The sequence below is a fragment of the Ranitomeya variabilis genome, chromosome 6, assembly GCF_051348905.1.
Source record: "Ranitomeya variabilis isolate aRanVar5 chromosome 6, aRanVar5.hap1, whole genome shotgun sequence".
Taxonomy (NCBI): domain Eukaryota; kingdom Metazoa; phylum Chordata; class Amphibia; order Anura; family Dendrobatidae; genus Ranitomeya; species Ranitomeya variabilis.
Genome location: NC_135237.1, coordinates 367840685 through 367854393, shown reverse-complemented (window position 1 = coordinate 367854393; position 13709 = coordinate 367840685). Strand labels below are relative to the sequence as shown.

General features: G+C 42.2%; 1 protein-coding gene across 1 annotated transcript in view; it reads right to left on the bottom strand.

Moving 5' to 3' along the window:
• The window catches only part of SCGN (secretagogin, EF-hand calcium binding protein), a 95898-nt gene that overhangs the window by 10725 nt on the left and 71464 nt on the right, over nt 1-13709 (bottom strand). The window contains exons 7-8 of the mRNA XM_077270004.1: nt 5288-5343; nt 3336-3381 (exon numbers count right to left, since the gene is read on the bottom strand). Of these exons, the coding sequence (XP_077126119.1) occupies nt 3336-3381; nt 5288-5343 (102 nt within the window). The remainder of the gene's footprint in view (nt 1-3335; nt 3382-5287; nt 5344-13709) is intronic.

Sequence of the window (13709 nt, the reverse complement as noted above, 5' to 3'; positions counted from 1 at the left end):
TTCTCACACAGCGGTAGAGCCGTAAAGTGAGAACATGAACTCCGATTAACTACACTGCGGGAGCATTATCTCCGGTCAGTGTATCATCGGAGGCCCCTGTAGAGTGGTCAAATCTCCCGATGTGACAGCTCTACTCGAGAGATCGTCGTGGGGCACTCATTATTAAATGGAATACATCGGAACAGGGATATATTTGTGTTGGTTTATTATTTTATTTTTTTGCAAGAGAACGAGGGCATCGCAGGAATTAGGCGTATAATAAAATGGGAAAACTGTGTAGTGTTTTATTTCATTAAAATACTTTATTCTGGCTGTGTCTTTATTTAACATGTAACAACTATAGGATTAGTAATGGATAGGTGTCTCCAATATCCATGGCCCATTCCTAGGCTATTAATATCAGCCCGCATCTGTCTGCACAGCCTTTTCTGGTTATTAATTATAGGGGGACCCCACGTCATTTTTTTGGGGGCCCTCCTTTTTTAATAGCTAGTAAAGGCTAAATATACAGCTGTGAGCTGATATTAATAGCCTGAGAAGATCCATGGGTATTACCCCCTTCCCAGGCTATAAACATCGGCCCGAAGTCGCTGGCCTTCCCTGTTCTGGTTTTGAAAATTGCACGGGAGCCCACGCAATTTTTTTCCTTTTTTTAAAATTAAACAGATATTGTGTTTAAGGCCGGGGTCACACTTTTGAGAAACTTACATGAGTCTCGCACCTCAATACCCGACACTGCCGCCGGCACTCGGGACCGGAGTGTGCAGCTGCATGTATTTCTATGCAGCTGAACGCTCCGGTCCAAGAGCTGGCGGCAGTGCCGGGTATGGAGGTGCGAGACTCTTGCGAATTTCTCGCAAGTGTGACCCCATCCTATTGCAGATTTTGTGTGTGTGTGTGTCTTTATTTAACTCTTTATGTACCATTTTATTATGTTCATTACTAATCATCAGGCTTGGTATTATCTATCTATCTATCTATCTATCTATCTATCTATCTATCTATCTATAGAGTGACAGCAGACTTGCAGTTTAAGCCCAGACGATCCCAATAAGCATCTTCACGTGCCTTAGGCTATGTGCACACGTTGCGGATTTGCCTGTGGAATTTTCTGCACGGATTCTTCCTCTCTTGACAGAAAATGCAGTTGAAAATCCACGCGGATTTGATGCGGATTTTCATGCTTTTGTTTCATGTGGATTTTCATGCGTTTTTGTAAGGTAAATATAGATATATGATATATTATTTAACAAAAAAAAAGAATTGTGATGTCATTTCTTTGTCCAACCTCTTCTTTTGCATACTCCATTAAATACCATAATATCATCACATACCATGCTCAAATATAATGTTTACACACACAAAACAAATATAAGTGACTATCTATAGATAGATAGATATTATCCAGAAAAATGAAGGCAGCACTCCAAAAGAAAAAATAAATGTGATTTATTGGCCCATGTGCGACGTTTCAGTCCAGGATGTGGACCTTTCTCAAGCACTGCTTGAGAAAGGTCCACATCCTGGACTGAAATGTCGCACATGGGCCAATAAATCACATTTATTTTTTCTATTGGAGTGCTGCCTTCATTTTTCTGCATAATAGCATGAGGTTTGGTACATACCTGGGAGGTTTTTTTGCACCCTTTGTTTTCTTTTGGTGTTGCTTTTTGTTTTCTTTTTCTAGATAGATAGATAGATAGATAGACGATTTCCTGTGTAGAGCGGGCACATCGGGAGATGTGACCACTCTACACAGCTTCGGTAATACAGTGACCGGAGGTATCCGCACTGTATCACTCTGCTGCCTAGAGGAGTTCATGCTGTCACTTGCGGCACCGCTGCGTGAGAAAATTCTCACACAGCGGTAGAGCTGTAAAGTGAGAGCACGAACTCCGGTTAACTGCACTGCGGGAGTGTATCTGTCTATCTATAGATATATCTATCTATAGATATTCACTTATATTTGTTTTGTGTGTATAAACATTATATTTGAACATGGTATGTGATGATATTATGGTATTCAATGGAGTATGTAAAAGAAGAGGTTGGACAAAGACATGGCATCACAATTCTTTTTTTTTTGTTAAATAATATATCTTTATTTAGCTTACAAAAACGCATGAAAATCAGCATGAAACAAACGCATGAAAATCGGCATCAAATCCGCGCAGATTTTCAACTGCGTTTTCTGCCAAGAGAGGAAGAATCCGCGCAGAAAATTCCACAGGCAAATCCACAACGTGTGCACATAGCCTAAGGCATGTGAAGATGCTTAATAGGATTGTCTGGGCTTAAACTACCAGTCTGCTGTCACTGTATGTGACTGCAGAGTTGAGAATCCTCAGAGTGTGCAGATTCTCCGCTGCTGGGGCCTAGAGCTGCAGTCATGTGAAAAAGAGCATGCAATATGGATACTTCCGGCCACGTTCTAACTAAATGAGTGCGGCCTTACTCAATGTAAGTGCATTGATCTAGGCCAGAAACAGTCTAGTCGGAATGTGGCAGGGAGTATTTATATTGCATACTTGCGGCCACATAACTGCAGTTTCCAGCACCTGCACCAGCGAATACTCACAGCAGGCAGTGCACACGACGTAAGGATTCACAAGTCTCCAGTCACATAGAGTAACTGTAGACTTATGATTTAATACTGAACAACCCCTTTTATTAGGATGTATTCAGAATATCTCATATCCTTAGATTACACTGCTGTTTTGAATACATATCCTTCATCATATGTGTTTGTTGGGGTAAATGCTGTAAAAATTAGAAATGTTCAGTATTTAAGGTGAACTTGCCCAATGCAAAAAGGCAAAGTAGGACCAAGTATTGCTCACTCTGTACAATATTTGGTCCTAGTTTGCCTTTTTGCTCTGGGGAAGCCCCCCATAATCCTGGACCACCCTGATTTTGAGAGCATTTATCATACCAGACATGTCTGATCAAGGGTACTTACGGTACCTGAAATGTTACATTTTTTCTATACTGAATGCAGCGTAATCTCTGGATATGAGAGAATCTGAATAAAACCTTAATACGTATCGTCGAATGCCTTTTGGTGTGCAGTTCCTTCCTTCTATTTACTACAGATCTACCGGAGCTCATGGGCTGGATCCAAAGGAATTAGTGCCCTATATAAATTCATACCATATACTAAGGGTGTGCCACCTTCCCTATTGATTATTAGCTCTTTGCTGTCTGTGAGTCTACATTGACCCGTACAGGAGTAAATCTTGAAACACTTATATATATTTTAGTGACACATTTGTTAGGGCTCTTTCCTTCACAAGAGTAAAGAAAAACTGTGATAATACCAGTTCACGAATACTTACATCCATTTTAAACTGAAGAAGGAAATTCTCTTGAAGTGCCAGTATCCTGAAAAAAAAAATAATGTTTTTAAATATTGCAGATATAATTTGTTTCTTTGCTGCAGAAGTGGACATTGGGTGCTTTTAGTGGGTTGTATGGCAGTGCACTGTACAAAGCAATCTGTCTATCTGACCTATTAGGATCTAGTATTAAAAAGCAATGGGGCATGTTTATCAATACTGTCTAATTCTTATACAGTGCGAACTTAGACTAGACAGTCTTAACATGTGCCAGATTTATCACAATGGTTCATGCTATTTAATAAATATCGGTGAGTGCCATCCGTTCCTTTCAATTTTTGTATTTAATAAATATGTTAAGACAGTCTAGTCCAATTTTTCGACATCTATTAGTTGGTTTACTCTGTGCCAGAAATGTACACAGCCCTTTTATCGATAAACCCCACCCCCGAGGAACAAGTGTCTAAAACATAGAAAATAGGGTGCAAGTCATAACAGACAGTTTTTTTGGTGCAAAATTCACCAGAATTATGGAGCATTTCACGTGATTAATCTACCTCAATATCTTGATTTTAATAATATGAAACATCTTAAAATTATAACAGTACGCATTCTATTTTCCATTAAAAGGATTAAAAATCCTAAAATGAGAAGACTGTATTAGCAACTCACCGGGAACATGCAACCTGTTATATGGGCATTCCTAATTTAGTTAAGGTGTAAATATAGAATATATGTGGTGTAACTGAAGGGTAATGTAGAAAAAATATGACATGGAGGGAAACGAGGGGACAAATAAGACAGCAGTGAGAAGTCTGTGTACATTTTGTAATCATGTGAGGTGAGCACACGACCAAAGAGCTCTTCATTGTCAAACACTGCAGTTTCTGATCCAAAATGTAACATATAATTTTTTTTATTTCAGTTATTTTTTCTAGTTTTCTATGTCATTATCTTAAAAATTATCCTGAAACATTGATCATTTGTAAATTGTCCACTGTGCCTAATAAAAGGAGGCCTTTTCCTGTTTTACAGAGATTACTTCTAAAAAGTCATCTCTTGATCGTCACAGGATTTAGTCCAACAAAAGATAACAACTTTATTATAAACCTGGAGAAAGATATCATAGAATTTAACACCATTAATAGGTGATAATACCATAACCTCCCTCCCCTCTCTGCACAATGTCCCCTGCACAAGCTACAAAACATGCACACAAAACTCTCCCAGAAGTTAGTAATTCCTTTCCCAACATCAGATTGCTCTAAATAAACCAGCAATGCTGTCAAGTTGCTTGCCTGATAATCAGGTACATAAAATGAAGTAGAAGAGAACTTTACAAAATAAGAAAAAAGCTGATTAGAAAAAAATGGGTTTTAACATGATGTTTTCTTATATAAGAACAATACAAGTCATATTAAATGTTTAAGAGAAAGAGAACAGGTTTGAGTGAGAACAGCTACATTTCATTAATTGGACATATAAGCATTTGAGTGTTATAAAAATGGCATAGAAATGTTTTATAAAGAAATTTACAAAAACATGAACTTTACCAAATTCCACTTGGCTTTATTTTATGTATAAATAGAGTATATACAACTTGATGAAAGAATTACTGATATTCTATAATATCTCTACAAACACTTATCCTGTAATTGGAAAAGTAAAGGTTGTCATAATGTTGGCAACACAGGTGCAAAATACTAAATAGACAGCCACTCACAGCCTACCAATTAATGGAGGGGATGACTGCTTAGTATGCGTTTGAAGGTTGTCATAAAGAAAATCCAATTGAGTCTACAGACAAAATAAAAAATTCAATCTCTTGTGTAGGGAAAGCATTTACAGCACGTAACCTCGTATCACAAGTCTAATATAAGGTCTCCAAGAGCTTCCGCTACTAATACAGTAAATAGGAAGGCATATCTAACATGTCAGTGTAAGACACTTACTTTGCTAAATCGTTCAGGTCCAGGCGGCCATCTTTATTCTTGTCGAAGAGTTTCATCTAAAGCAGGTAAACACTGTGAGTCATTTCATCTTCCGTTAGTAAAAGAAATTAAAGGAAATGCACAAACCCTATGACTGTAAATTGTAAAATATTTTTTGGCAATTTAATAGTAAATCTCCCATACTAATTTTTTTAAAAATGTGCATTTCTACAAATGATGGCGGCGGAGGATGGCTGGAAGAATATATATGGCTATTATGGGGGCTACACAGAAATGCTTTTAGCGGATGGCCTTCACATTAGAAATCAATAACTATGCAAGGAATTAAATGGGTTTAGCATTCTTCTTTTATAAAAGTACAATGTTGCATCTAAAAGCAAATTAAGTCTGACCTCTTAGACCCTCAACAATTCCGAGCCAGAGAACAGAGCTTTGAATTGAAATTTATTGCCTATGGTACAGAAAACAAAATTGACATGCACCTCCTGTTAAAATGAAATAAAAGTACAGGCGCAGGTTGCAGTGACAGCATTTATTAAATGTACAGACAAACATATAGAGTAAGGGAGCACAGCATTTTTTAGTACAAGGGCCACATTGCCATACTAAACCAATCCCAAGGACCACAAATTTTTGTAAACCAAATTTTGAGCATTTGATAAGGATTTCAAGAGTTTCTGCTCCATTTTTGCTCCAAAGAAATCAGGGTGAACACACGCTAACTTAAACTGTGTTTTTTTGAGCAGAAACTATCCAAATCCTCCTCAGAATCTCAAATTTCTAAGTTTTGACAATTTTACATTTTTAACATACACGTTATGGATTGTTACATGTGTGCAAGATCAGAACCACTGTCAGCACATGAGTCCAGCACCAGAACTATCATCGGGTCATGAATGCAGCACCAGAACCACCGTCAGTAAATGAATGATGCATCAGTACCACCATCAGTACATGAAAGCAGTACCAGAAACACTGCCAGAACATGAATTCAGCAGCAGAACCACTTTCAGTACATAAATGAAGCACCAGGACAACCGTCAATATATGAATGCACCAAAAGAAACACAGCCAGTATATGAATGAAGTGCCAGTAACACCATCTCAACATGAATGCTGTGCCAGAAATACCATCAGTACATGAATGCAGCAAAATAACCTCCATTAGGGCATGAATGCAGCACCAAGCTTAGTACAGTGATCAAATGTAATTTCAGGTCTGCCATACATAAATTTGTATTGCATAAACATGCAGTTCCTAGTATGTCCTTAACAATGTTAAGAAGATGCTGGAAGTTGCTGTTAGCAGCCATCATCAGTCTGCAGACCATGCAGGAACCACAGCACTGATGAGATGTAGTCAGTATCACAAAAACATTCACATCCATGTACCTTATAAATGACCTTTTCCCTGAATGGAGTCATTCCCATCCCTTTTCCCATGTAGCACAGACATCATGATGAGATTTCAAGCCCAGAGCTTCTCCCACTAGACTTGTTACTTTTCTGTCTTTAGTAGCACGTCCCGACACGGTGCCCTTAAAAATAAAAGCATCATTATATTGCTCCATAAATAAAAATATCTCCCATGCTCTGCCCTTAAATAGATAATTGCCCCTCACTGCACTTTCTGCACAAAATTCACCCCCACACACTGCTCTTCTTCAAAATACTCCCCAACAATGCCCCTCTATAAAATACTCCCACATCCACATGGCCTTTCTCCAAAATATCTCCCATTCTGCCCATCTGTATAATATCTCCCCACATAACATCCCCCATACAACTCCTCTCTATGATATCTCCCCACATACTGCCCTTTTCCATATGTCCCCCAAGCTGCCCCTTTCCAAGTCTTCCCCACCCCACTGCCACTCACTATACTACGCCCCCTTTCACAATCCATTCTAATGTCCCAAATTGCCCCATAATGTCCCAAATTGTCCCATAATGTCCCTCATAATGTCCCAAATTGTTCCATAGTTTCTTCCATAATGTCCCCATAAGGTCTCAAATTTCCCCATAATGTCCAAAATTGGCCATAATTTCCAAAATTGCACCATAATATCCCAAATTGCCACATTATATGCCCTTGCAGTAACACAACTCTTCCCTCTCCCGGCCCCTCATCTAAAATAATGACATTTAATCTTTGGCCCTTCCATGGAGCACTTACCAGTGCCAGACATCTCCTCTGCCTTTGCAGCCCTTGTGCTGGAAGACTTCATCAGGGTTCTGCACGTTGGAGTGGGGGCTGACAAGCACTCCTCTGTGACAGTCTGAGCCCCGCAGTGTTCAAATGTATTCACGTCTGAAAAACGCGATTACATTTGAATATGAGAAGAGGAGCCAGCGCATCCTCTTGATTATCTCAGTAAATTACAATAATTAACAAAAACCACCTACAAATGCTTCCTAAGTGTTTAAAAAGGTCCCTTAGTCTGTTTCAGTAGGCTCCACAATCATGGGGAAGACTGCTGACTTGACAGATGTCGAGAAGGCAGTCACTGACACACTCCACAAGGAGAGTAAGCCACAAAAGGACATTGCTAAAGGAGCTGGCTGTTCAAAGAGTGCTGTATCCAAGCATAATAATGGAGAGTTGAGTGGAAGGAAAAAGTGTGGTAGAAAAAGGTGCACAAGCAACCAGGATAACCGTAGCCTTGAAAGGATTGTTAAAAAAAGGCCATTCAAAAATTTGGGGTGAGATTGACAAGGAGTGGACTACTGCTGGAGTCATTGCTTCAAGAGCCACCACACACACAGACATATCCAGGACATGGGCTACAAGTGTCACATTCTTTGTGTGAAGCTACTCATTATTATTATTATTATTATTTATTAATATAGCACCATTAATTCCATGGTGCTGTACATGAGAAAGGGGTTACATACAGAGTTATAGATATCGTTTACAGTAAACAAGTTTACAGTGACAGACTGGTAGAGGGGAGAGGACCCTGTCCTTGCGGACTTACATTCTATGGGATAGTGGGGAAGAGGCCGAAGGTAGGGGGCGAGGCGGCGGCTCTGGCGATGGCGAGGCGGCGGCTTTGGCGATGGCGAGGCTGCAGAATGGTTATTGCAGGCTGTAGGCTTTCTTGAAGAGATGGGTTTTCAGGTTCCGTCTGAAGGATCCGAGGGTGGTGGATAGTCGGACGTGTTGAGGCATGGAATTCCAGAGGATGGGGGATATTCGGGAGAAATCTTGGAGGCGGTTGTGTGAGGAACGAATAAGTGTGGAGGAGAGTAGGAGGTCTTGGGAGGATCGTAGATTACGTGAGGGAAGGTATAGGGAGATTGGTTCAGAGATATAGGGAGGGGACAGGTTGTGGATGGCTTTGTAGATCAGTGTTAGTAGTTTTAACTGGATTCGTTGGGGAATTGGGAGCCAGTGGAGGGATTCGCAGAGGGGAGAAGCAGGGGAGTAGCGAGGAGAGAGGTGGATTAGCCGGGCAGCAGAGTTGAGAACAGACTGGAGTGGTGCAAGAGAGTTAGCGGGGAGGCCACAGAGGAGGGTGTTGCAGTAGTCAAGGCGGGATATGATGAGGGCATGCACAAGAGTCTTAGTAGATTGTGGGGTGAGGAAGGGACGGATTCTGGCAATATTTTTGAGTTGGAGGTGACAGGAGGTGGCAAGAGTTTGAACGTGCGGTTTGAAGGACAAGGCGAGAGTTACCCCGAGGCAGTGGATTTCAGGTGCGGGAGAGAGCGTGATGCCGTTTACCATGATAGATAGATCAGGAAGGGGGGATACGTGAGATGGGGGAAAGATGATGAGTTCGGTTTTGTGTACATTGAGTTTTAGGAAGTGAGAGGTGCAGAAGGAGGATATGGCTGACAGACACTCAGGGATTCTGGACAGAAGAGAGGCAACATCTGAGCCAGAGAGGTAGATCTGAGTGTCGTCTGCATACATGTGGTACTGGAAGCCATGGGACTTTATGAGTTGCCCTAGACCAAGGGTATAGATGGAAAAAAGTAGAGGCCCTAGGACAGAGCCTTGAGGTACTCCAACAGAGAGAGGGCAGGATGAGGAGGTGGTCTTTGATGCCAAGGGAAGAAAGAATCTGTAGCAGTAGGCAGTGATCGACTGTGTCGAAAGCAGAGGACAGGTCAAAAAGGAGGAGGATGGAGAACTGTGTTAGCTTTGGCTGTAAGTCATTAGTAATTTTTGTCAGGGCAGTTTCGGTGGAGTGGTGGGGCAGAAGCCAGATTGGAGGTTGTCAAGGAGAGAGTTAGATGAGAGGTGGGAGGAAATTTGAGCATGGACATGCTGCTCAAGGAGTTTTGAAGCAAACGGGAGCAATGATATGGGGCGGTAGCTGGGCATAGCAGTTGGGTCAAGGTTAGTTATTTTGAGGATGGGTGTGATGGTGGCATGTTTGAAGGCAGAGGGGAAGGTACCAGAAGATAGCGATAGGTTAAAGAGATGGGTTAGGGCTGGAATGAGCATGTTAGTGAGGTTGGGGAGCAATTGGGAGGGGATGGGGTCAAGTGCACAGGTGGTGAGGTGTGATTTGGAAAAGAGGTGAGTAAGCTCTCCTTCAGTTATGTTGGAGAGGGAGGTTATTAGGGAAGGGCAGAGGTCTGGTATATGGAGTGGTTGGTGTGGTGGAACAGTTAGGGTTTGCCTTGTTTGGTCAATCTTGTTTTTGAAGTAGGTGACAAAGTCCTCGGAGGAGAATGAGGGGAGATGGAGGTGGCACTGGTGGGCGGAGGAGGGAGTTAAATGTGCTGAATAGTTGTTTTGGTTGTAGGATAGTGAAGATACAAGGTTAGTGAAATAGGTCTGTTTAGCGGATGTGAGGGCTAATTTGTAGTCAAATGTAGCTTGTTTGAAAGCAGTGAAGTCGTCTGGCAGGCGTGTTTTCTTCCAATGCCGCTCCGCAACCCTTGATGATTGCCGAAGTTTTTTTGTGAGATTGTTATGCCAAGGTTGCCTATTGGTTCGTCGCACTGTGCCATGCATGAGAGGGGCGACTGAGTCTATGGCTGATGTGAGAGTGGAGTTATAGAACGCGGTGGCGCTATCCGTGTCATGGAGTGAAGATATGGAGGACAGGGGTAGGAGAGAGTCTGAGAGTCTGTGAATGTCTAGATGTGCGAGGTTTCTGCGAGGATGTGGTAATGGCAGGACATGGGGGGCAGGTGAGGAGGACAAGGATGAGAAGGTGAGTAGATGGTGGTCAGATAGGGGGAAGGGAGAGGCTATGAGATTAGATAAGGAACAGAGGCGGGTGAAGATGAGGTCTAGTGTATGTCCATCTGTGGGTGGCTGTGCAGGACCACTGGGTGAGTCCAAAGGATGAAGTAAGGGCCAGTAGCTTGGAGGCTGCTGGCTGGCGGGTGTCAGTAGGGATATTAAAGTCACCCATGAAGATGGTGGGGATGTCAGCGGAGAGAAAGTGAAGGAGACAGGTGGAGAATTGGTCAATGAAGGCAGTGGCTGAGCCCGGTGGTCGGTATATGACAGCCATTTGGAGATTGGAGGGAGTGTAGATACGGACAGAGTGGACCTCGAAAGAAGGGAGGATAAGGGAGGGTGGGGGTTGGATAGGGTTGAAAAAACAGTTTTTAGAAAGAAGGATACCCACTCATCCACCGTGTCTGTTGCCAGAGCGAGGAGTGTGGGTAAATTGGAGGCCACCGTAACTCAGTGCTGCAGGCGAGGCCGTGTCAGGGGGCGTCAGCCAGGTCTCAGTGAGGGCCAGGAAGGAAAGGTTGCGGGAAGTAAAGAGATCGTGGATCACGTGGAGCTTGTTGCATATAGAGCGGGCATTCCAAAGTGCCCCAGAGAGAGGAAGCAGGGGGGTTGGGGGTCAGTGGCACAGATTTTAAGTGTGAAAAGTTGCGATAGTTTCTCATAGTGTGAGAAGGATAGGGTGAGGATTAGTGATGAATGAGGCGGGGGGTAAGAGAGAGGGGAGATAGTTATGTGGTTTGAGGGTGCGAGGGTATGGGGTTAGTGGAGGAGAGTGAGGATTAGTGGAGCAAAAAATGGTGGGGACCAACCACTCATGACCAATAGACAATGCCAGAAGCGTCTTACCTGGGCCAAGGAGAAAAAGAACTGGACTGTTGCTCAGTGGTCCAAGGTATTGTTTTCAGATGAAAGTAAATTTTGCATTTCATTTGGAAATCAAGGTCCCAGAGTCTGGAGGAAGAGTAGAGAGGCACACAAGCTGCTTGAGGTCTAGTGTGAAGTTTCCACAATCCGTGATGGCTTGGGGAGCCATGTCATCTATTTATGTCGGTTCATTGTGTTTTATCACGACCAAAGTCAGCGCAGCCGTCTACCAGGAAATTTAGAGCACTTCATGCTTCCCTCTGCTGACAAGTTTTTGGAAATTTCATTCTCCAGCAGAACTTGGCACCTGTCCACACTGCCAAAAGTATCAATACCTGGTTTAAAAACAACAGTATAACTGTTCTTGATTGGTCAGCAAAGTCACCTGACCTTAACCCCATAGAGAATGTATGGGGTATTGTCAAGAGGAAGATGAGAGACACAAGACCCAACAATGCAAATGAGCTGAAGGCTGCTATCAAAGCAACCTGGGCTTCCATAACACCTCAGCAGTGCCACAGGCTGATTGCATCCATGCCATGCGGGATTGATGCAGTAATTGATGCAAAAGGAGCCCCGACCAAGTATTGAGTGCATTTACTGAACATACATTTCAGTAGGCCAACATTTCAGATTTTAAAATCGTTTTTCAAGCTGGTGTTATAAAGTATTCTAATTTACTGAGATAATGACATATTACTTAGGATAAGCCATAATCATCAACATGAACGGAAATAAACACTTGAAATAGATCACTCTGTTTGTAATGACTCTATATAATATATGAGCTTCACTTTTTGTATAGAAGAACTGAAATAAATTAACTTTTTGTTGATATTCTAAATTTGTGAGAAGCACCTGGGTATGTACAAAAAGTTATACTTTATCTTACACATCCTTAATTGATTTAGGGTTTATTTTTTGTTAGTTGGTCTGATTCCCTGCCAGTTCAATTGTTTCAAAAATGCATCATTCCCAAGAACACTTATGGATGTACTAGCTCAAAAGGGTGCTTCTACTCAATACTGATCAAAGGGTCTGAATACTTATGACCATGTGATATTTCAGTTTTTCTTTTTTAATCAATTTGCAAAAATTTCTACATTTATGTTTTTTCTTCAGTCAAGATGGGTTGCAGAGTGTACATTTATGAGAAAAAATGAACTTTTTTGAATTTACCAAATGGCTGCAATGAAACAAAGAGTGAAAAATTTAAAGGAGCCTGAATACTTTCTGTACCCACTGTATATACACTCACCAGCCACTTTAATAGGTACACCATGCTAGTAACGGGTTGGACCCCTTTTGCCTTCAGAACTGCCTCAATTCTTCGTGGCATAGATTCAACAAGGTGCTGGAAGCATTCCTCAGAGATTTTGGTCCATATTGACATGATGGCATCACACAGTTGCCGCAGATTTGTCGGCTGCACATCCCAAAGATGCTCCATACAAGGCAGGATGGATCCATGCTTTCATGTTGTTTACGCCAAATTCTGACCCTACCATCCGAATGTCGCAGCAGAAATCGAGACTCATCAGACCAAGCAACGTTTTTCCAATCTTCTACTGTCCAATTTCGATGAGCTTGTACAAATTGTAGCCTCAGTTTCCTGTTCTTAGCTGAAAGGAGTGGTACCCGGTGTGGTCTTCTGCTGCTGTAGCCCATCTGCCTCAAAGTTCGACGCACTGTACGTTCAGAGATGCTCTTAGGCCTACCTTGGTTGTAACGGGTGGCGATTTGAGTCACTGTTGCCTTTCTATCAGCTCGAACCAGTCTGCCCATTCTCCTCTGACCTCTGGCATCAACAAGGCATTTCCGCCCACAGAACTGCCGCTCACTGGATTTTTTTTCTTTTTCGGACCATTCTCTGTAAACCCTAGAGATGGTTGTGCGTGAAAATCCCAGTAGATCAGCAGTTTCTGAAATACTCAAACCAGCCCTTCTGGCACCAACAACCATGCCACGTTCAAAGGCACTCAAATCACCTTTTCTTCCCCATACTGATGCTCGGTTTGAACTGCAGGAGATTGTCTTGACCATGTCTACATGCCTAAATGCACTGAGTTGCCGCCATGTGATTGGCTGATTAGAAATTAAGTGTTAACAAGAAGTTGGACAGGTGTACCTAATAAAGTGGCCAGTGAGTGTATATATTTAATGTTCCCATATACCTTAGTGAGCTCTAAATGCACTTTTATTGGTTTGCTTATTGTGTACAGGATTGCCAGAGAAAGCCGAGCCCTTTTGAATAAAGCAGTGGCACATGAGTGGCTATTAGTGATGAGCGAGTATACTCGTTGCTCGGGTTTTCCAGAGCACACTCGGGTGATCTCTGAGTATTTGTTAGTG